The sequence below is a fragment of the Cetorhinus maximus genome, chromosome 18 (genome assembly GCF_964194155.1).
Source record: "Cetorhinus maximus chromosome 18, sCetMax3.hap1.1, whole genome shotgun sequence".
Lineage (NCBI taxonomy): Eukaryota > Metazoa > Chordata > Chondrichthyes > Lamniformes > Cetorhinidae > Cetorhinus > Cetorhinus maximus.
This window is the reverse complement of record NC_135896.1, coordinates 3,127,486-3,149,456: the sequence shown is the minus strand read 5'-3', so window position 1 is coordinate 3,149,456 and position 21,971 is coordinate 3,127,486. Positions and strand designations below refer to the sequence as shown.

At 45.4% G+C, this 21,971-nt stretch overlaps 1 protein-coding gene across 3 annotated transcripts in view; it reads right to left on the bottom strand.

The window, feature by feature from the left end:
* Nucleotides 1-21,971, bottom strand: part of LOC144692875 (transcription factor IIIB 90 kDa subunit-like) — a 323,304-nt gene that overhangs the window by 137,037 nt on the left and 164,296 nt on the right. For all 3 annotated transcript variants that reach the window (XM_078561956.1, XM_078561957.1, XM_078561958.1), the window contains 2 exons: nucleotides 11,573-11,722; nucleotides 7,353-7,446 (listed from right to left, as the gene is read on the bottom strand). In XM_078561956.1, coding sequence (XP_078418082.1) covers nucleotides 7,353-7,446; nucleotides 11,573-11,722 — 244 coding nt within the window. The remainder of the gene's footprint in view (nucleotides 1-7,352; nucleotides 7,447-11,572; nucleotides 11,723-21,971) is intronic.

Here is a 21,971-nt window from a genome sequence, read left to right as displayed (position 1 = left end):
TGGAGAGAGGTAGGTATAGAGATGAAGTACAGCTCAGTCATGATCTAATTGAATGGCAGAACAGACTTAATGGGCTGAATGGCCTCCTGTTCCTGTATTTCTAACTGATCAATCAATTCAAGGCTTTGCAAGCAGCTGCCACAAAAACCACAGACAGCACCTTGATTGTAGAGTACTTTGAGACAACTTGAGGATGTGATATGGCGCCATATAAATACACAGTTCTTTCCCTAACACAGAAGGTGGAAATAACAATAGAAAAAGTAAACAAACAGAACAAAATTCAGTGCATGATTATATGAGAGCGAGAATTTTTAATTTAGTTTTAAGAATCTGGAAATAAAAAGCTGGTTAAAAGCAGGTGTCAAAATAAAAGGTGATTATGGTGTTATCTGATTGTTGTGAAAATGGAGCAAGGTTGCGAATGTGCTTTAGGAACCTGCTGTCTTTACCCAGTCTGCTCTATATGCGATTGACTCAAATAAAAATGTTCAACAGGTCTGCCAACACCTGCAGAGAGAGAAACAAAGTTAATGTTTGGAGTCCAACATGACTCTTCTTTTATGTGGTTGACTCAACTGCCTTCTGAACTGGCCTAGGCGAGATCCTGAGTTGTATCATACCAGATGACTGCAGCCATTTAAGAAAAAGTCATTATCATCTCAGGGCAACTAGGGATAAGCAAATGGTGGCCTTGCCAGATATCCTACAGGTCGAGGATAAGCAAACAAAAGATAGATCAGGGCTCAACAGAGGAGGATTCATGGCTTAACAAGAGCTCCAAGAAATGGGGAACAATAACATAATGGTTATGTTACTGGACGAGTAATTCAGAAGCCTGGACTAATGTTCCAGAGATCCAGTTCAAATTCCACCACAGCAGCTGAGCTATTTAAATTCAACTACTTAAACAAATCTGAAATTTAAAAGCTAGCATCAGTAATTGTAACCCATAACCCTACTGGTTGTCAAAAACCCACTGGTTCACTAATAACTTTTAGGAATAGAAATCTAACATTCTTAGCCAGACTGGTCTACGTGACTCCAGAACTACAGCACTCTGGCTGACTCTTAACTACCCTCTGAACTGGCTGAGCAATGGCCTCAGTTGTACTAAACCACCATGCTTTCCTCGTTTCAAGAAGGCAGCTCAACACCACCTACTCAAGGACAATTTGAAATGGGAAATATATGCTGGCCTAGCCAGGACACCAGAACCCATGAACAAATAAAAAAATGAGCTCCAAGAGCCAGAGTAATTCCTTCTCCTCCTAATGCAGAGCAGGCAGAGGAGGGCTGCAAAGGCGGAGAAGGACTGCAACGGGGAAGTGTCCTCAGTTGTCATGGTCCGCCATGCCGCTGAACCCAGCCACCAACCGCGAACTGTGTGGAACCCGGCTAGGCACAGGAGGCCCCACGCAAAACTATGCCACACGCAGGCCTCCGTTAGGCAAAAAGCCCTGAGGTGATGGGGGTTTGGCAACAGGGGCAGGGCTGTAATACCTGGAGGCCCCCAGCCAAGATTCCACACACAGGCGCTGGATGTGTGGCGGTCGACGGGCACCTGTGCCGGGACAGGGGTGCCTTTTGGCAGCTGCACCTGAGCAGTCCTCTTCAGGATACTCTCTGCTCACCCCGAAATGGGATGGGGCTAGAAAAGGTGCCCCAAAATAGGCTGTCCCATTTCTCCTGGCTGGGAAACTGCACCCATCTCCGCGATCGAAACAAGAACTAAACTTCGGAACCTGGGATGTAAGAACACTTGTTGACAACCCAAAGAGTGACCGCCCGGAAAGACGAACTGCAATCATGGCTCCAGAGCTAATGAATCACAACATCGACATCGCTGCTCTCAGCGAAAGCCGGCTCGCTGGGAGACCAGTGGAGGGTCCACCTTATTCTGGAAAGGGAAGTCAGACCGTGACCCCCGCATCCATGGAGTTGGTTTCGCCGCGAGGAACAGAATAGCTGCCGCGCTCTCTGAACTCCCTTTGGGGGTCAGTGAGAGGCTGATGACCCTACACCTGCATCTCAGTCGTAACCAATGCGCCACTCAGCCATCAGCGCAGACTTTAGATTCTGACCACGAAGTAAAGGAGAGGTTCTACTCCAATCTCGATGGCGTCCTTGCTTCTATCCCCAGAAAATGACATGGTTGTCCTCCCAGGAGATTTTAATACCCGAATTGGACATGAGCATGAAATCTGGAGTGGAACTATCGGCAAGAATGGTGTGGGGAAGGCCAATGCCAACGGCATTCTACTCTTGACCAAGTGCGCCCAATAAGGTCTGATGGCAATGAACACAGTCTTCTGCCAGAAGAACCAGCTCACGACCACGTGGAGGCACCAGAGGTCAGGGCATTGGCACCTCCTGGACTACATCATTGTCCGAGGCAGACACCTGGGGACATGCTTGGCATGAGGGCCACGAAGTGTTCTAAATATTGCTGGTCGGACCATCGACTTGTGTGCCCGGTGATGAACATCTGCCTGGCGCCAAGACACCAGAGGACCCAAAAAGCCACCCGGAGAAAGCTGAACGTTGCAGTATTAAAGGACCCGGGACTGTGGGAAGAGTTTTAGGCCCAGTCGCACAGTGCACTGGAGCAAGTGCCCACCACTGATGCCATTTCCTTCCAGGCATACTGGGAGCAACTCAAGTCCGTAATCCTAGACACCTGCACACAGGCTATCAGGTTCACGACACAGCCAGGACTAGCTTGACGCCAATGACACCACGATCCGTGATCTCGAGTGGAAGCGAGCAGCCTTCATTGCCTGGTAAAGTCACCCACATACCCGGCGAATGACGGCAGTGTACCGCCAACTGACGGCTGAGGTCCCGCGACGCTTTCGAGGCATGGAGAGCCAACTGGTGGATGGAGAAGGCACACGAGATTCAGGCCTACGCCTTTCTAGCAGCTACCAAGCAACATGTTTATATTACTAATAAAATTGGTACTATGAAAGGGGTTTCATTGTTAAAAGGTGAAGTTCAAAGAGGCTGGTGAGACAATGAGAATTTGAATTCAATCAGTGGTGGTAGGTATAACTTCAGTAGTTTTTGGGTGTGCACAGCAGAGGTAATGTGAGATCAAAAGGCAGCTGCAAGCCTCCAACTGACTCCACAGTGAAAAGAATCTCATCTCGAGTTCGTAAGGTGAAAATGCTTTGCCTGGTGTCAGGTTAAGTCTATGGGTTGCTGTTGCCTTAACAGATATTAGTTTGGGAATCTGTTAAAAGTTATGATATTAGCAATTTGTAGCCATGTGTATATATATTTTAACCAGAGTAAATTAATAAAATGTTTCAATTAGTTTAATGTGAAACCTTGAGAGCTGGGGGTCTGATTCCTGAATTTAGAGTCGCATCTCAAACATAACACTTAAAATTATAGGTTATGACAGTTGTTTAAAGCTTCCCTCTGGGATTTTTAAATAATTCTGCTTTACCAACTGCATCAGTCATAACAGCCGCCACCGACCCGAGTGGAGGATCTGAAACTGACACCTTTCACATCCAGACCGGGATCGAGCAAGGCTGTTCACCATTTACCTGACCACCATTATCCACCTCATCCGAAATGACCTACCACCTGGCGTCAGCATTCAGTATCGTCTGGACGGGAAGCTCTTCAACCTTGCTGCTTCCAGGCAAAAACAAAACTCTCCCATGGACATCCACGACCTTCAGTTTGCGGGTGACTGCTGTGTGATAGCTCACTCTGTACAGGACATGCAAAGAACGCTTGGCCTTTTCAACACCTCGTTTAAGAGGCTTGGCCTGTTCTTAAACATTGCCAAAATGAAGGTCCTTCACCAACTTTCCCTGGGCCAGTTGAACATCCCCTGCGCCATCCAAGTAGATCGGGTGGCTCTGGAGTACGTGCAGCACTTCCCTTTATCTTGGTAGCCACCTCTCCCAAAGGATTACCATCGATAAGGAAGTCCAAGTCCGAGTCAACTGTGCCAGCGCTGCCTTCTTCAAGCTGAGCCAACGTGGCTTTGACAACAGGGACCTGTGCAAGTCAACAAAGGTTCTGGTTTATAAGGCCGTTTTGTTGGCCACCCTCCTCTACTGCAGCGAAACATGGACTGTTTACCGACACCACATTGAGTTCCTTGAGAGCTTCCATCAGCGAAGCTTACATCGAATCCTGGGGATCCAATGGGAGGACCACCAGACTAACATGAGCGTCCTCCATGAAGCTGCGCCTACCAGCATTGAAGCCCTGCTCCTGTGGAACCAGCTCCGGTGGACAGGCCATTAGATCCAGATGCCTGAAAACTGCCTCCCTCGGCAGGTCCTCTTCTCACAGCTCTCTGTTGGCCAACGCTCAAAGAGCGGCCAAAGGAAAAGGTATAAGGATACGCTCAAGGTCGTCCTAAAGCACAGAGGCTTTAACACCATTGACTGGGAGGAGAATGCAGCCAATTGCTTGGCGTGGCACCATCTGGTCCAACAAGGCACAAGCCACTTTGGGCTCAGTGACTCGGAACGGCGGCAGGAGAAGGAGGAGGAAGCCAACCCGGGGCTGTGATTTCCACTCCCCTGTGCAACAATGTGCTGCCGCAGTGGAAGAACATGTAGATCCAGAATTGGGCTCTTCAGTCATCTCACGTCTCACCGAGTCTGACAGACGTCATCGCCGACGAATGCTTTTGAGGTTTTGAAGCATTCAGTCTTTCGGATGAGACATTTAAGCCAAGACTCCATCTGCCCTCTCAGGTTAACATAAAAGATCCCAGATCACTCTGTCAAAGAAGAGCAGAGGAGTCCTTTCCAATATCATGACTAATATGTATCCTCCCAATCAACATTGCTAAAACACAGATTATTCAGGCGTTTACTGTTCATAGAAACTTGCTACGTTCAAATTACCTGCTGCATTTCCTACATTACAACAGTGAGTACACTTTGAAAAGTACTTCCTTGGCAGTAAAGCGCTTTGGGACGTGAGAGCCTCCAAGTGGCTTCAGTGGTCAGTTCCGGTCGTTGTCGAGTGGGCTCTGCACACGTATGGACATTAGGTACGGACTGGACTTTGAAAAAGGTGCTCACGCCAACAGAAACAATTGTCTCCTAATCTATCATAGTTTAAGCTGAATGCAAAACATTACATGGGCAGGCGACTGAAGCTTCTGTATTAAAGTCAGTGACTGTACGCTGAGGTACAGAGGGAGGGTGCATTTGTATAGTGCCTTTCGCCACCTCAGGACCTCCTAAAGTTTTTGAAATGTACTAAAAAAAGCAAGGGAGTTCCGTTCAGTGTTCTGGCCAGCATTTATCCAACAATCGACATTAAAAATCCAGCTGGTTTCTCATGGTCTAACACTCCTGACTAGGCTCATGCAGGAGCCTCTCTCTTTGGGGAAAGCATCAGTGGAACTGTATCCCAGCAAGAGTCAGCACCTTCAAGAGGTTAGGACAGACCAAGGGAAAATAAACACACAAATTGCATACGAAAAGACGATGCATTATACTGTTAGAAGCAAACCTTCGATCGAACACGAACTCTTCTGGCCTCGTATTTCTGACAGGTTTTTAACCAGCTGCAGTTTTCCATAGGGACCCATTAAAAAGGCATTTGCCAGCATGCATCATAACCCCTCCCCCAACATACATTGGGAAAGAAAAGAGAAATACTGGAGGCTACTTAAAAAAAACCATCGACTCATGTCAGAAAGAACATTTAAGAATTGCCCTAAAGGAAAACACATCTGTTCAGCACCACAGTGAGCACTTTCATTTTACAGGAAGATATAGATACTGGAAAGACTAAACGCTGAACTATCATCTCTCTGGCTTCAGACACGACACATATATTTATCATAAAGAAAGACAGCATTTCTATCGTGCCATTCACAACTTCACGATGCCCCAAAGCGCTTTACAGCTCATGAAGTACTTTTTGAAGTGTAGCCATTATTGTAATGGAGGAAATATGGCCGCTTGTACCCTGCAAGTCCCCACAATAAACAAATAATTAAATGCCATTGACCTGAAACATTAACTCCATTTTTCTCTCCACAGATGTCGTCAGACCCACTGAGCATTCCCAGCATGTTCTGCTTCTAATTTAAATGACCAAATGCTCTTGTTTTAGGTGTTGACCAAGGGATAAACAGTCAAGACACCTGGGACAACTCCCCAGCTCCTCAACTTCTAAAGCATGTCAAAAACCCTTTCAGTGTTCCAAGGCTGTAAAAGGAGCTATTTAAATGCAACCTCCTCTTCATTCCTCAGTGAATATACCAACTTTACACACACGGGCTTCATTCCCCTATTCATGTAATATGCAGCTGGCAACCTGAGCTGTCGATCAGGAGACAATTGTCTTTGTTAGTGTGACCACCTTTTGCAAAGTCCAGTACTGGGATGAGAATCATGGCATGTTTCAATTCTTATTTGTTTCTATCAGCAGCAAAGTGTGTTTAAAAAAATAGATGAATGCACCAAAAGAACTAGTGAGCAGAGGTAACAAAAACAACAAAGATCTTTGGTGTCTAGTTTACAGTTTGAAAATTTCTGGCCGGCTCCCTCAATAGGCAGACTTAACTCTTCAAATTCAGCAGCTGACCTTCGTTGGAGTGAAGCTTCAAAATCTCCTGCACCGTCAAATATCGCACCCAAGTGTGACCCTCAACAGTGATTGGCATCAGGTTATTTGCATCACATTCCGGCCTGATCTCTCCTCACCTGGCCACAGACCTACACTATCAAGAGCAATCACTGGTTAATGACCAGGATCAAGAATCCAGCTCAGTGATTCCCACCGAAGCACAGTGTCACTGAGTTCAACTGCAATGCTCTCACCGCTACTCTAGCTGAGATCAGCTCACTCGTCACAGAGGTTAAGTTGACCTTCCCAATCTGTCTGGCTCATTGCCACACTGGGTAACAGCAGCATTTTCGTTAGAGAAATAAAAAATCTCTGCGTCGTTTCTGACCAATTACTCAACAGTATAGGTGACTAAGAGCATCTAACCCTCATCCCACTCAGCTGAGAATGTTCAGCTACACAGGCCACACCTAATTACCTACCAGTAATGTGCACCAGCCTTGTATATGATGGTGCATGTGAGTGAGAGGATGCCAATGAGACAGCGTCACGTATCCGCTTGAGTGTTAAATAGTTTGGGTGCATGTGTGGACATTTTGGGAGGGCAGACCTAGACTTGAATGTGATGCCCTCAATTGTCGCACAGCCTCCCTAGGTTTACAAATGAAGATTGGGTGAAGTATCAGAGGACAGCTGACTCCTGTGGAAGCTGTCAACACTTACAGAAGAGAGAAGAAAATAAGACCAAAAAGAAACTGATGAAAAAAGCATCACACATTCAAATTCACCTTTTCCTTAGAGTTGACTCACAGACTTTGACCACGCGAATGACCTCTTTCACAGTCCGTCTGAAATCGTGCATTCTGGCAGCAACCAAGAGAGCTGGAAAACACAACATCAAAACTCATTCCCGAAAGACTGCTAGGAAAACCTCATACAGACATACGAGCAGGTGTAAACAGAGGCACAGACACGAGAGAATCACAACTGCAAGGAGACCAATGCAGGCAACTTCAAATGAATTGAGATGAGGTTTACTTTAAAAAAGGGAGCAGGAGCATTAAAACAGAAACCAAATTGAGTGAGTCTTACTCCAAATAAGTGGCAGTGCACAGCCCTGGATACACATGCCTATTAACATGCTACTTGACACCAGGCAATGTCCATTCACCCTTCAGGGAGAGGAACGAAGGGTCATTTAGCATGTTGTCAGAGCTCTGCAGCTCCACTCAAGTTGACTAGAGAATTGCCCACTGGACAGCAGTGATGAACCGTTCTCAGGGTCACATAGGATTTCTCCTTCACATAGGAAGGGGGCCAGGTCTCTGCTGTTTCAGCATGAGCTACATTAGATACTTGGCAGGTTGAAATTTGTGCACACAAACTAGAATCTTTATATTCTCAGGTGCACAAAATTTTGATATGTCAACATGCTTCTGAATCGGGATACCACAAATGATTCAAACAGCACTCAAAATATCTAAGCAACCACACAAAAATGTATTTCATTACCTTGTCCTGTTGTAGTCGCTGGGTCTAAGGGAACTCTCCCCACTCCATTGGGAATTAGATCTGTCTCTCCATCAAAGCACCAAGAACAAAAGCTCAATAGCAAACTGTGGGTCGAGATAAAACTCTATTGCCCCATGGCTCCAAAGCGCTGTGCAGCCACTGGCAAGCTCCACTGCTTTCCTCAACTCTCCTCCCTCTTCTCCCACATGTGCTGACTATGGCTGGGATACAGTTCAACAGGTGCCTGTCACCTTCCAATATCTCCTCCAAGCAGCCAGTCTTCCTATGTGAGTGTTGCTAGGCTATTTGACTGCCAGGGGAGGGCATCACGTGTACCTGCCCTATCCTGCATACACCACAAGCACTTCCAGCTGGAAAGTGAGAATGATCAAGAGCACCTGCTCTTGGGGCAGGTTTTCTCCTCTCTGGACCCAAAGGTGCTGAGACTGCTAGCAGCTGACACAGAATAGCCTAGAGATTGAACCTGTTGCCTTGAGGCAGGTACAGTTCTCTTATGTTGCGATTGTGTATCAGAGATGGGAAAAGCATAGAATCCTGGGGACGAGGTCTCTCAACCTTTGCAGAATCTGCAGAGTGGGTACGACAGACTAACTGGCCTTTCTTCAGAATGCCTCACTTTGTTCCAAACCATTTAATCATCTGTATCATCTGTCCCCTACTCACACATGTATGATAAGCACAAGAAAAATGACACATATGCATTTCCCAGCCATGCTGCTGATGTGAAACAAATTCTGGGCAATCACCGTGAAAGAGAGGCATCCATCCAGGCAGTGCTGCTTCCCCACTCAGCTTCTGGAGGACAGCCACAACAATAACCTGCAAATAAGCAGTGCCAAGCCTGTGTGGAATCTGGAACCTATAGTACACCACACAGTTTCTAACATTTACAATTCGGAAAAGGGGACTGAGAGTTAGCAATGATTCATGCTGAATGTCAGTGCTGCAGATTGACTGCGCTTGTGGCCAGTGTTAAGATGATGGAGGGACTACACTAGCACATGCCACTGGGTTATAGAACAATCTCTGGACATGCCTCTACTCCTCTCTCCCTGCCACAACCCAACTCATGCATCTTGAACTGATGCCATTTCTAGTACCAATCAGTAAGAATCAAAACCAACTCCAGTCCTGAACAGCACAGGCTAAATAAAAAAAAGGAACTACAACGTGGACTGAATCAGTGCCCACAATCCTGGCTTGCTACATAAGAAATAGGAACAGGGGTAGATGATTCGGCCCCTCAAGCCTGCTCCGCCATTCAATAAGGTTATGGCTGATGATCTTGTGTTCCGATTTCCACATTCCCATCTAACCCCGATAACCTTTGATTCCCTTGCCTAACAAGAATCTATCTACCTCTGCCTTAAAAATATTCAGTGACCCCACCCCCACCACCTTCTGAGGCAGAGAATTCCAAAGGCGCACAGCCCTCAGAGAAAAAATTTCTCTCATTGCTCATTAATACATTATAAATCCATTAATACATTATAAAGGAGGCTGTGCAAGACAAATCGTACTTACTCAGGCAGAAAGGAGCAATGGTCTTAATAATTTGAACTATTTTGCAGGGAGAGGCAAATTTCCTGAACACGATGTGGAGGTGGGTAATTAAATAATTATATCTGAAAAACAGCTTTGCCTCCCAACTCCCTCTCCGTTTTGGATGGGTTGGGGAGGGATGAGGGGGGAAAACATGCCCCACTTCTGCCAATCCCACCAACACTTCCAGCAGAGATCAGGAATTCACCGTATTGTTAAAGGCAGGTTTTAATCAATGCTGCACTATTCAGTTGTGGGGAGGAGTCAGTGTCGAGAGCTCCAAATTGCTGATAAAAATATTCCTCCAAGTTACTATGCTTGAACTTTCCATTACAATCATTTGCTTTCTGGTTTTTAACATACCGTACTGTTTATAGAATTTTTAAAAAGTGAATTTTGTGCTCAAGGGGAAGAATGCAAAGACAGTGCCAAGTACAGTGCAGCTCCCTCCACTCTGCTTCAACTATATACCTCATCCCAGATCCTATAGTGCAGGAGCTGCTATCCCCTGCACTAACCACCCTGGAGGGAAGGAGGTTGCCAAGTCAGATTGGATAGGTTGGAGTTATTTTCCTTAGAACAAAGAAGGCTGAGAGGTGACTTGATTGAGGTGTACAAAATTATGAGGGGAATAGAGAGAGTGGACAGGATAAAATTGTTTCCCTTAGTGGAGAATTCTAGAACCAGGGGACATAGATTCAAGATAAGTGGCAGAAGGTATAGGGGGAACATGAGGAAGAACTTTTTTTACACAGAGGGTAGTGGGTGTCTGGAATTCGCTGCCCAAGTTGGTGGTAGAGGCAGAAACTCTAAATTCTTTTAAAAAGTACCTGGGTCTGCACCTTAAGTGCTGTAAGCTGCAGGGGTATGGGCCGGGTGCAGGAAGGTGGGATTAGAAAGGGCACCTGGGTGTCCTCGTGCTGGCATGGACAAGGTGGGCTGAATAGCCTCCTTCTGTGTTGTAACTTTTCTATGGTTCTATTACAGTCACCAAACAGATGAAACCTTGGCCCCAGAAGAGCTGGGTTTCCCAGAAGTGAATTATAAAATTACTACATCAACCAAGCCCCTTCCCCATATACTTCCTTCTTAAAGAGGACGGAGACTTAGTTACAGAGAGTGTACAACATAGAAATAGTCGAAAAGGTCTGTTTTGGAATTTATGCTCCACATGCACTTCCTCCTACCCCTTCTTCATCTAACTCTGCCAGCATAACCTTTTATTCTTTTCTCTATCATGTGCTAATCTGGCTTCTCCTAAAATGGACTTACTTTATTTGTCTTAACTCCTTCTGGTAGCGAGTTCCATATTCTCACCACTTGCTGCTTTCTCCTTAATTCCCTATTGAATTTACTATTGACCATATCATATGTATGGCCCATGATTTTGGACTCAACACAAACCTACCCTATCAAAATAATATAAAAGCAAAATACTGTGGATGCTGGAACTCTGAGGTAAAAACAGAAAATGCTGGGGAAACACAGCAGATCTGACAGCATCTATGGAGAGAGAAACAGAGTTAACGTTTCGAGTCCGTATGACTCTTCTTCAGAGCTCTGAAGAGTCATACGGATTTGAAACGCTAACTCCCTTTCTCTACCCTATCAAACCTTTTCAAAGACCTCTTAGGCTTCTATTTTCCAGAGAAAAGAGTTCTGGCTTGTTCAGTCTTTCCTGATAGTTGTAACCTTTCAGTAGCATTCTTGTAATTGTTTTTTTTGCACTTTTTCCAATAGCTCTATAGCCTTTTTATAATATGCAGAAAGCAGAGTCCTCCAACTGAGGGTTAAATACAAGTTTAATATGACAGGTTTGTTTCATAAGTCAGATTTGAAGAAAGGGAGTTGCTATAAGTTTGGAGATGGAGGATAGTGAGGGTGAGGGTATGGGTGGTTGCAAGGCTATGAAGAGAGGGTGAGGACGTGTTACCTGCTCCGCACAGTCCAGATGGCCGCCGGCCAGTGTGCATCCAGTCCCGCTTCATCCTCTGCAACAAACGGAGCGCTGTCATAGAAACCTCATGATTCTTATCCCCAAACTCTAGCATATGCGCAAACCTTGGGATATATAAACATGGATCTGTGGGAAAAGGGAGAAAATGTTACAATGAGGAGGGAAAAGAAAGAACATGAATAGAACTTTGCCCCAGTGAGTGTCAGGCACCTGTGGCAGGAAGAGTAGAAATCATCTCTGACCAAAGGCTCTCCCCCTAGGCTGCTGCCTAAAATACAGTATTTAAAATCAACTCCACAGCTCTGCACTCCCTTGTGGTGAACACTTTAATCACAGAAAATGGTTCATCTTCAAGGACTAAGAACATTCTGGAAGAGTCTGTGTTATAAAGGACACCATTCCTTAAAGGGTTAATGCAAGAACTCTGATTGCTTTTCTTGGAAGGGACATCCATTTCCAAGACGAGGTAATTAGGCAGTTGTAAAAAAGCTGGAAACCTCTTGACCCTGGTGGGCTGTGTACAAATGGGGTCACGTGGTAGCTTATGGCTCTGGAAAAGAAACCATGCCTGGAAAACTGTTTAAAAGTTGGTTTGGGTTTTGCTTTGAGGAGAGAAGGACCAACTGCTTGGGAAAGAAGACAGCGGCCTTTCTGCAATCCATAGCGAGTCCACAGCTGGATGTGAATATAATTTGCTTCTAAGTTGCTCTACGTGCTGGAATGGAGTACCTGCAAGTGGTCCTCGAGTCTGCCTGAAAAGCAGTGCAAGAGTCATTGATAGTGCTGATCTACAAAACAGAGACACCAACTGTATAACCCAGACGACATCTCAAGGACTCTATCATCTTTCCTTTTCCCTTGAACCATTAACTTTTAACCTTTGACAGAATTCCTTCATTTTTATTGATTTTTTTTTGCTGTGTGAGTGAGTGAGTGAGAGAGACAGACTCTTAAGGTATCTCGAAAGAGTAGGTGGTTCACTTTCATATTTAATACTGTATGTTAATAGGTTTTGCTTATTTGACAAGACTAGTTTTATAATGAGCTAATAACTCTGCTATTTATTGAAAGAAGCCTGATAAAGTCTCTTTTATTCTGGGTAACAGTAGCGAAGGTAAATACTTGGGCACTTTGATGAATGAATCAAACTTTTAAACTAATGGTGCGATCTGTGGAGTAGTGGGGCTAGTCAAACTGCACACTCCTCCCATCCCGGTCGCAACAGTCTCCAGGAGCCATTTGGTTTCTGTCTACCCATCATCAGATTCTGTACTTGTTAGCACATTTGCACTTTATTTCTGTTGCTGTATACTAATATTAAAAATTAAAACAAACATTCCCTGTAGTGATTGCTCTGTTATCATTTTGGAGGCAGATATTCTAATCAGCGTCTCTGTAGGGGGGTCCTCAGTATCTGTGGCTTTAGGGGGTCTCTAAGCATGTTAATTTTTGTGGATTATGCACATAAATTTTTACTCTTCCTGCTCATTTAACACCATTCCCCTGCTACACCTATATACAATCCACAGTGTCAGCGCTGACTCAGTGGCTAACCGTTGTGCCTGAGTCAGAAGGCCCCTGCCTGCCCTCTCAGGTGTCTCTGATGCCTTGACCAAAATTTATCCCTGATCCAATGCCATCAAAGCAGATTATCTGGTTATTTACCTCATTGCTTCCTGTGAGAGCTTGCTATGAACACACTGACTGCTGCGTTTCCTACACTACAGCAGTGAGTACGCTACAAAAGTATTTCACTGGCACAAAAACACTTTACGATACAAAAACAAAAAATGCTAGAAAAACTCAGCAGGTCTGGCAGCATCTGTGGAGAGAAAGACAGAGTTAACCTTTCGAGTCCATATGACTCTTCTTCAGCTGAGTCATACGGACTCAAAATGTTAACTCTGTCTTTCTCTCCACAGATGCTGTCAGACCTGAGTTTTTCCAGCATTTTATTTTACTTTTATCCATGCACATTACGATATCCTGAGGCCATGAAAGGTGCTGTAGAAATTGGAGATCTTTGTCTCTTTTACCCCAGCTGCATAAACATCCACATATAAGCTCTTCGTAAAGATTCCCTGACCACTTCCATTGGTCATCACACAATTAGTTCTTTATTCTGAAACAACTTTGTTTAGTCACAAACGATATCCTGTGTGACTAAACAAGGATAAATGATCCCTACTTGTCCTTTTGACTTGGTGCTCCACAGCCTTCTGGACTCAACATTGAGTTCAACAATTTTACATTGTAACCTTTGCCTCCAGGTAATTTTGTCTTTCTTTTGTTAATTCATTTTTTCTCTCTCATTTGTTCCTTATTTTACATTCAGATGACTGTTATCCAGCCATTCACACCTCACATATTTTATTAACTTGTGTCATTATCACTCTCTTTGGGCTTACATCGTGACACCTTTTGTCATTTAATCTCTCCTGCCCTCCATACTATCATAGATACGACCCCGCACATCCCCTTCACTTACTGAAAACCTATTACACTTCTAACTCTTCCCAGTTCTGATTAATTGTTACACACCTGAATCATTAACTTTTTTTATTCATTAATGGAACGTGTACATCACTGGCTAGGCCAGCATTTATTGCCATTGCGAATTGCCCTTGAGAAGGAGCTGCCTTCTTCAACCACTGCAGTCCATGTGGTGTAGGCACACCCACAGTGCTGTTAGGGAGGACGTTCCAGGATTTTAACCCAGCGACAGTGAAGGAACAGCGATATGTGAGTGGCTTGGAGGGGGACTTCCAGGTGGTGGTGTTCCCATGTGTCTGCTGCCCTTGTCCTTCTAGATGGTAAGGATTGTGGGTTTGGAAGGTGCTGTCTAAGGGGCCTTGGTGAATTACTGCAGTGCATCTTGTAGATGGTACACACTGCTGCCATTGTTCATTGGTGGTGGAGGGAGTGAACATTTGTAGATGCGGTGCCAATCAAGCGGGCTGCTTTGAACTGGATGGTGTCAAGCTTCTTGAGTGTTGTGGGAGCTGCACTCATCCAGGCAAGTGGAGAGTATTCCATCACACTCCTGACTTGTGCCTTGTAGATGGTGGACAGGCTTTGGGGAGTCAGGAGGCGAGTTACATGTCACAGGATTCCTAGCCTTTGACCTGCTGTTGTAGCCACAATATTTATATGGCTAGTCCAGTTCAGTTTCTGGTCAATGGTAACCTCCAGGACGTTGATAGTCAGGGATTCAGTGATATAATGCCATAGAATGTCAAAGGGTGATGGTTGGATTCTTCATTGAGATGGTCATTGCCTGGCACTTGTGTGGCGTGAATGTTACTTGCCACTTGTCAGCCCAAGCCTGGATATTGTCCAGGTCTTGCTGCATTTAGACATGGATTGCTTCAGTATCTGAGGAGTCATGAATGGTGCTGAGCATTATGTAATCATCAGCGAACATCCCCACTTCTGACCTCATGATGGAAGGAAGGCCAATGATGAAGCAGCTGAAGATGGTTGGGCCGAGGACACTACCCCAAGGAACTCCTGCAATAATGTCCTGGAACTGAGATGACTGATCTCCAACAACCACAACCATCCTCCTCTGTGCTAGGTATGACTCTAACCAGTGGAGAGTTTCCCCCCACCCCCAATTCCCATTGGCTCTAGTTTTGCTAGGGCTCCTGGATGCCACACTCGGTCAAATGCGGCCTTAATGTCAAGGGCAGTCACTCTCACCTCACCTCGAGAGTTCAGCTCTTCTGTCCATGTTTGAACCAAGGCTGTAATGAAGTCAGGAGCTGAGTGGTCCTGGCAGAACCCAAACTGAGCGTCAGTGAGTTATTGCTGAGCAAGTGCCGCTTGATAGCACTGTTGATGACCCCTTCCATCACTTTACTGATGATGGAGAGTAGACTGATGGGGCGGTAATTGGCCGGGTTGGATTTGTCCTATTTTGTGTGGACAGGACATGCCTAGGCAATTTCCCACATAGTTGGGTAGATGCCAGTGTTGTAGCTGTACTGGAACAGCTTGGTTGGGGCCGTGGTAAATTCTGGAGCACAAGTCTTCGGTATTATTGCCAGAATATTGTCAGGGCCCATAGCCTTTGCCATCTCCAGTGCCTTCAGCTGTTTCTTGATATCACGAAATGAATTAAATTGGCTGAAGGCTGGCACCTGTGATGCTGGGACCTCCGGAGGAGGCCAAGATGGATCATCCACTCGGCATTTCTGGCTGAAGGTTGTTGCAAATGCTTCATCCCTATCTTTTCCACTGATGTGCTGGGCTCCCCCATCACAGAGGATGGGGATATTTGTGAAGCTTCCTCCAGTGAGTTGTTTAATTGTCCACCACCATTCACAACTGGATGTGGCTGGACTGCAGAGTTAAGATCTGCTCTGTTGGTTGTGGAATCATTTAGCTTTGTCTGCTGAGTGCTGCTTATGTTGTTTGGCATGCAAGTAATCCTGTGTTGTAGCTTCACAGGATTCAGGGATAGAAGGTACTATAGCTAAATTTACAATGACACTAAAATAGGTGGGAAAGTAAGTTGTGATGAAGAAATAAGAAATTTACAAATGGATATGGACAGGTTAGGTGAATGGGCCAAAATCTGGCAGATAGAGTTTAATGTGGATAAGTGTGAGGTTATCCATTTTGGTCATAAGAATAAAAAGGCGACTTATTATTTAAATGGAGAGAAACTTCAGAATGCTTCAGTGCAGAGGGATCTGGGTGTCCTCGTGCATGAATTGCTGAAAGCTAGTATGCAGGTACAGCAGGTAATAAGGAAGGCAAATGGAATTTTGGCATTTATTGCTAAACGAATAGAGTACAAAAATAGGGAAGTGTTGTTGCAACTGTACAAGACATTGGTGAGACTGCACCTGGAGTGCTGTGCACAGTTTTGGTCCCCTTACTTGAGGAAGGATATAGTTGCACTGGAGGCGGTTCAGAGGAGGTTCACTAGATTGATTCCAGAGATGCGGGGCTTGTCTTATGAGGAGAGATTGAGCAGTTTAGGCCTATACTCGCTAGAGTTTAGAAGGATGAGAGGAGATCTAATTGAGGTATATAAGATGCTAAAGGTGATAGACAAAGTAGACGTGGAGCGGATGTTTCCCCTTCTGGGGCATTCTAGAACGAGAGGCCATAGTTTTAGGCTAAGGGGTCAGAGCCCATAGCCTTTGCCATCTCCAGTGCCTTCAGCTGTTTCTTGATATCACGAAATGAATTAAATTGGCTGAAGGCTGGTATCTGTGATGCTGGGACCTCCGGAGGAGGCCAAGACGGATCAGCCACTCGGCACTTCTGGCTGAGATGAGGAGGAATTACTATTCTCAAAGGGTCATGAATCTGTGGAATTCACTACCTCAGAGTGCAGTGGATGCCGGGACGCTGAATAAATTTAAGGAGAAGATAGACAGATTTTTAATTAGTAACGGGTTGAAAGGTTATAGGGAGAGGGCGGGAAATTGCAGTTGAGGCCGAAATGAGATCAGCCACGATCGTATTGAATGGCAGGGCAGGCTTGAGGGGCTGAACTGCCTACTCCTGCTCCTAGTTCTTATGTTTTTATGACACCTCGATTTTAGGTATGCCTGGTGCTGCTCCTGCCATGCCCTGCTGCACTCTCTATTGAACCAGGGTTGATCCCCTGACTTGATGGTAATGGTCGAGTGGGGAATATGCTGGGCCATGAGATTACAGGTTGTTTTTATCCCCTTTTCGTCCTTCTCAACCTGTCTGCAGGATTTGGCATAGTTGTCCACACCAACCTTCTTTAAAACCTTTCCACTGTTGTCCAGCTGAGTGCGACTGCACTCACCTGGCTCCATTTTTATTTATCTAATTGTAACCTAACTATCCCTTGCAAAGGCTTCTCTTCCTGCTCCTGCCACTGATCAGCCATAGCCTTGTCGTATGTGGGAACAGACTGCTTCATCACCTGACAAATTACTAATGGAGCTGAATGGCAAAAGGCAGTGAAAAGCCCCATTTCGGATGTAACAAACCTACTGGAGTTTTTTGAGGACGTAACGAGCAGAATAGATAAGGGAGAACCAGTGGATGTGGTGTATTTGGATTTTCAGAAAGCTTTTGATAAAGTCCCACCTAAGAGGTTAGTGTGAAAAATTAAAGCACATGGGATTGGGGGTAATATAGTGGCATAGATTGAGAATTAGTTAGCATGCAGGAAACAGAGAGTAGGAATAAACCGGTCTTTTTTGGAGTGGCAGGCAATGACTAGTTGGGTACCGCAGGGATCAGTGCTTGGGCCCCAGCTATTCACAATATATATCAATGATTTGAATGAGGGAACCAAATGTAATATTTCCAAGTTTGCTGACGACACAAAACTAGGTGGGAATGTGAGTGGTGAGGAGGATGTTAAGAGGCCTCAAGGTGATTTAGACAGATTGAGTGAGTGGGCAAATACATGGCAGATGCAGTACAACATGGATAAGTGTGAAGTTATCCACTTAGGTAGGAAAACCAATGGCAAAGTATTATTAAAATGGTGATAGATAGGGAAATGATGATGTACAAAGGGACTTGGGTGTCCATGTACACCAGTCACTGAAAGCAAGCATGCAGGTACAGCAAGCAGTTAGGAAGGCAAATGGTATGTTGGCCTTCATTGTGAGAGGACTTGAGTACAGGAGCAAGGATGTCTTACCACAGCTGTACAGGGCCTTGGTGAGACCATACCTGGAGTATTGTGTGCCGTTTTGGTCTCCTTACCTAAGTAAGGATATATTTGCCATAGAGAGAGTGCAGTGAAGGTTCACCAGACTGATTCCTGGGATGGCAGGATTGTTGTATGAGGAGAGATTGGGCTGACTAGGCCTGTATTCACTGGAGTTTAGAAGATTGAGAGGAGATCTCACCCAAATGTGTAAAACTCTGACAGGGCTGGACAGACTGGATTCAGGGATGATGTTTCCTCTGGCTGGAGGGGCGGAGGGAGTCTAGAACAAGGGGGTCACAGGATACGGGGTAGGCCATTTAGGTCTGCGAAGAGGAGAAATTTCTTCACTCAGAGTGGTGAACCTGGGAAATTCTCTACCACAGAAGGTTGTTGAGGGCAAGTCACTGAATATATTTAAAGGAACTAGTTAGATTCGTCTCCAGGCCCCATGAAGTCTCATGGCATCAGGTCAAACATGGGCAAGGAACCTCCTGCTGATTACCACGTACCGCCCCCACCCCTGCCCTCAGCTGATGAATCAGTGCTCCTCCATGTTGAACATCACTTGGAGGATGCACTGGGGGTGGCAAGGGAACAGAATGTACTCAGGGTGGGGGGGGCTTCAATGTCCATCACCAAGAGTGGCTCGGTAGCACCACTACTGACCAAGCCCTAAAGGGCATAGCTGCTAGACTGGGTCTGTGGTAGGTGGTGAGAGAACCAACAAGAGGGAAAAACATACTTGACCTCATCCTCACAATCTGCCTGCCGCAGATGCATCTATCCATGACAGCACTGGTAGGAGTGACCACTGCACAGTCCTTGTGGAGATCAAGGCAAGTCTTTAAATTGAGGATACCTTCCATCGTGTTGTGTGGCACTACCACCGTGCTAAATCGGATATATTTCAAACAGATCTAGCAACTCAAGACTGGGAGTCCATGAGGCGCTGTGGGCCATCAGCAGCAGCAGAATTGTACTCAAACACAATCTGTAACCTCATGGCCTGGCATATCCCCCCACCATTACTATCAAGCCAGAGGATCAACCCTGGTTCAATGAAGAGTGCAGGAGGGCATGCCAGGAGCAGCACTAGGCATACCTAAAAATGAGGTGTCAAGCTGAAGCTATAACACAGGACTTGCATGCCAGCCAGCATAAGCTTCAAGTGATAGACAGAGCTAAGCAATCCCACAACCAAAGGATCCGATCTAAGATCTGCAATCCTGCCACATCCAGTCGGGAATTGTGGAGGACAATTAAACAGCTCACTGGAGGAGGAAGCTCCACAAATATCCTCATCCTCAATGATGGGGGTGCCCAACACATCAGTTCAAAAGATAAGGCTGAAGCATTTGCAACAATCCTCAGCCAGAAGTGCTGAATGGATGATCCATATTGGCCTCCTCCAGAGGCCCCAGCATCACAGGTGCCAGTCTTCAGTCCATTCAATTCACTCCGTGATATCAAGAAACGGTTGAAGGTACTGGAAACTGCTAAGACTTTGGGCCCTGACAATATTCCAGCAATATTACTGAAGACTTGAGCTCCAGAACTTGCCACACCCCGAACCAAGCTGTTCCAGTACAGCCACAACATTGGCATCTACCCAGCTATGTGGAAAATTATCCAGGTATGTCCTGTACACAAAAAGCAGGGCAAATCCAACCCGGCCAATTACCACCCCATCAGTCTACTCTCCATCACCAGTAAAGTAATGGAAGGGGTCATCAACAGTGCTATCAAGCGATACTTGCTTAGCAATAACCTGCTGACGCCCAGTTTGGGTTCCGCCAGGGCCACTCAGCTCCTGACCTCATTACAGCCTTGGTTCAAACATGGACAAAAGAGCTGAACTTCCGAGGTGAGGTGAGAGTGGCTGCCCTTGACATCAAGGCAGCATTTGACCGAGTGTGGCATCAAGGAGCTGTAGCAAAACTAGAGTCAATGGGAATAAGGGGGAAAACTTTCCGCTTGATGGACTGACACCTAGGAAAATTGTTGTGGTTGTTGGAGGTCAGTCATCTCAGCTCCAGGACATCACTGCAGGAGTTCCTCAGGTCAGTATCCTCGGCACAACCATCTTCAGCTGCTTCATCAAAGACCTTCCTTCCATCATAAGGTCAGAAGTGGGGATGTTCACTGATGATTGAATGATGTTTAGCACCACTCGCGACTCCTCAGATGCTGAAACAGACCATGTCCAAATGCAGCAAGACCTGGACAACATTCAGGCTTGGGCTGGCAAGTGGCAGGTAACGTTCGCACCACACAAGTACCAAGCAATGACCATCTCCAACAAGAGAGAATCTAACCATTGTTCTTTGACGTTCAATGGCATTAACATCGTTGAATCCTCCACTTTGGGGTTACCATTGACCAGAAACTGAACTGGACTAGCCATTTCTATGTTGATGATTTGAAATAGGCTGAAAGGGCAGTGATTGGCCATGTTGGATTTTTCCTACTTTACATTTCAAGTTCTTCAAAATATGAGGCATTGTTCCTTTGCTCACGATGGCAATATTACAAATATTTACTTGGGAATGTCACACTCCATTACAACATTAATCAAAAATTCTGATATGAGAAAACTGCAATAGCATCTAGCAGTGAGAAGCAACATGAACAGTAACTCACTGATGGAAGATTGGTGGATATTGTACAAGTTTAACTGAAGACGTAACCGTTAACTCGACATATCTTTCTCCTTTTTAATTTTGTTTTTGGGAGAGGGCGGAATGTTAACATTTCTTTTTGATGTGCTTATATACATTTCAGGCTCTTTCCAATAATTTTTCTTCTCTTTCCCTGAAGGTTTGGTCTTGTGCTTGATCCAACTGCCTTCCCATAATGACCAATCACGTGAGCTTATACAGTCAGAGCAGCAAGCTATTCAGCTACAGGGATGGGTCGACATGGTCAACATCAATTGTGTCTTCAGACAGCACCCACACAAATACATTCTCTGTAGCAGTGGCACTCTGGAGGGAGAAACCTCTGGTAAGTTTGTCTCTTCCTAAGCCAAGGGTGCTGAGGTCAATGGTGATGGGATACAGAAAAGGGATCTAACCCAATCCTCTTGTAGTGCAAATGCCCAGCATGAGTCTTCACCAAAAGAAAGAGGCAGGATACATGTGGAGAACAACTTCACTCAAAACCTTCCCAATACAGTTAGGAAAGGAGATTATAAGAATAATTTTGGCACCAACTGCTTATTACACCAAATTGTATCTGTGACAGAAATTATTGCGCAAGGGGTCAGATGAAGGAGGAGCGTGAGGGAGTGCAAGTGAACACACTTGTGAGATAGAAGAGAAAGCACTTGCTCAATTGTACATCAATTTAAGACCTAATATTCTTCCTATTGCTAATCAATGCATCATCACTGACCTGTTAAAATAAGCGCAGAAGCAGACTGAGTTTGGACAGCTAGTTTCATGCCTCTGCAATGCAGATTCTGAGCTATGTGCTGGATTCTAAGCACCATCTCTCACACACACTGTTGCAGCAGTGGAGTGTGCATCAAACTGCATATTAGCAAGACAGCTAAAGGGTAAACAAAATAGTGGTGGTGATAGTGGGTGAAGGAAGAAGAGTTGAGATATGAACAATGATGCAGTAAGTGCAGCTTCTAAAACAAATCTGAAAACTCAAATGATTCTACAAAAGCATGCCATCTTTTAACAGCAAAATGTGTTCCGAGAGGTCATCGAC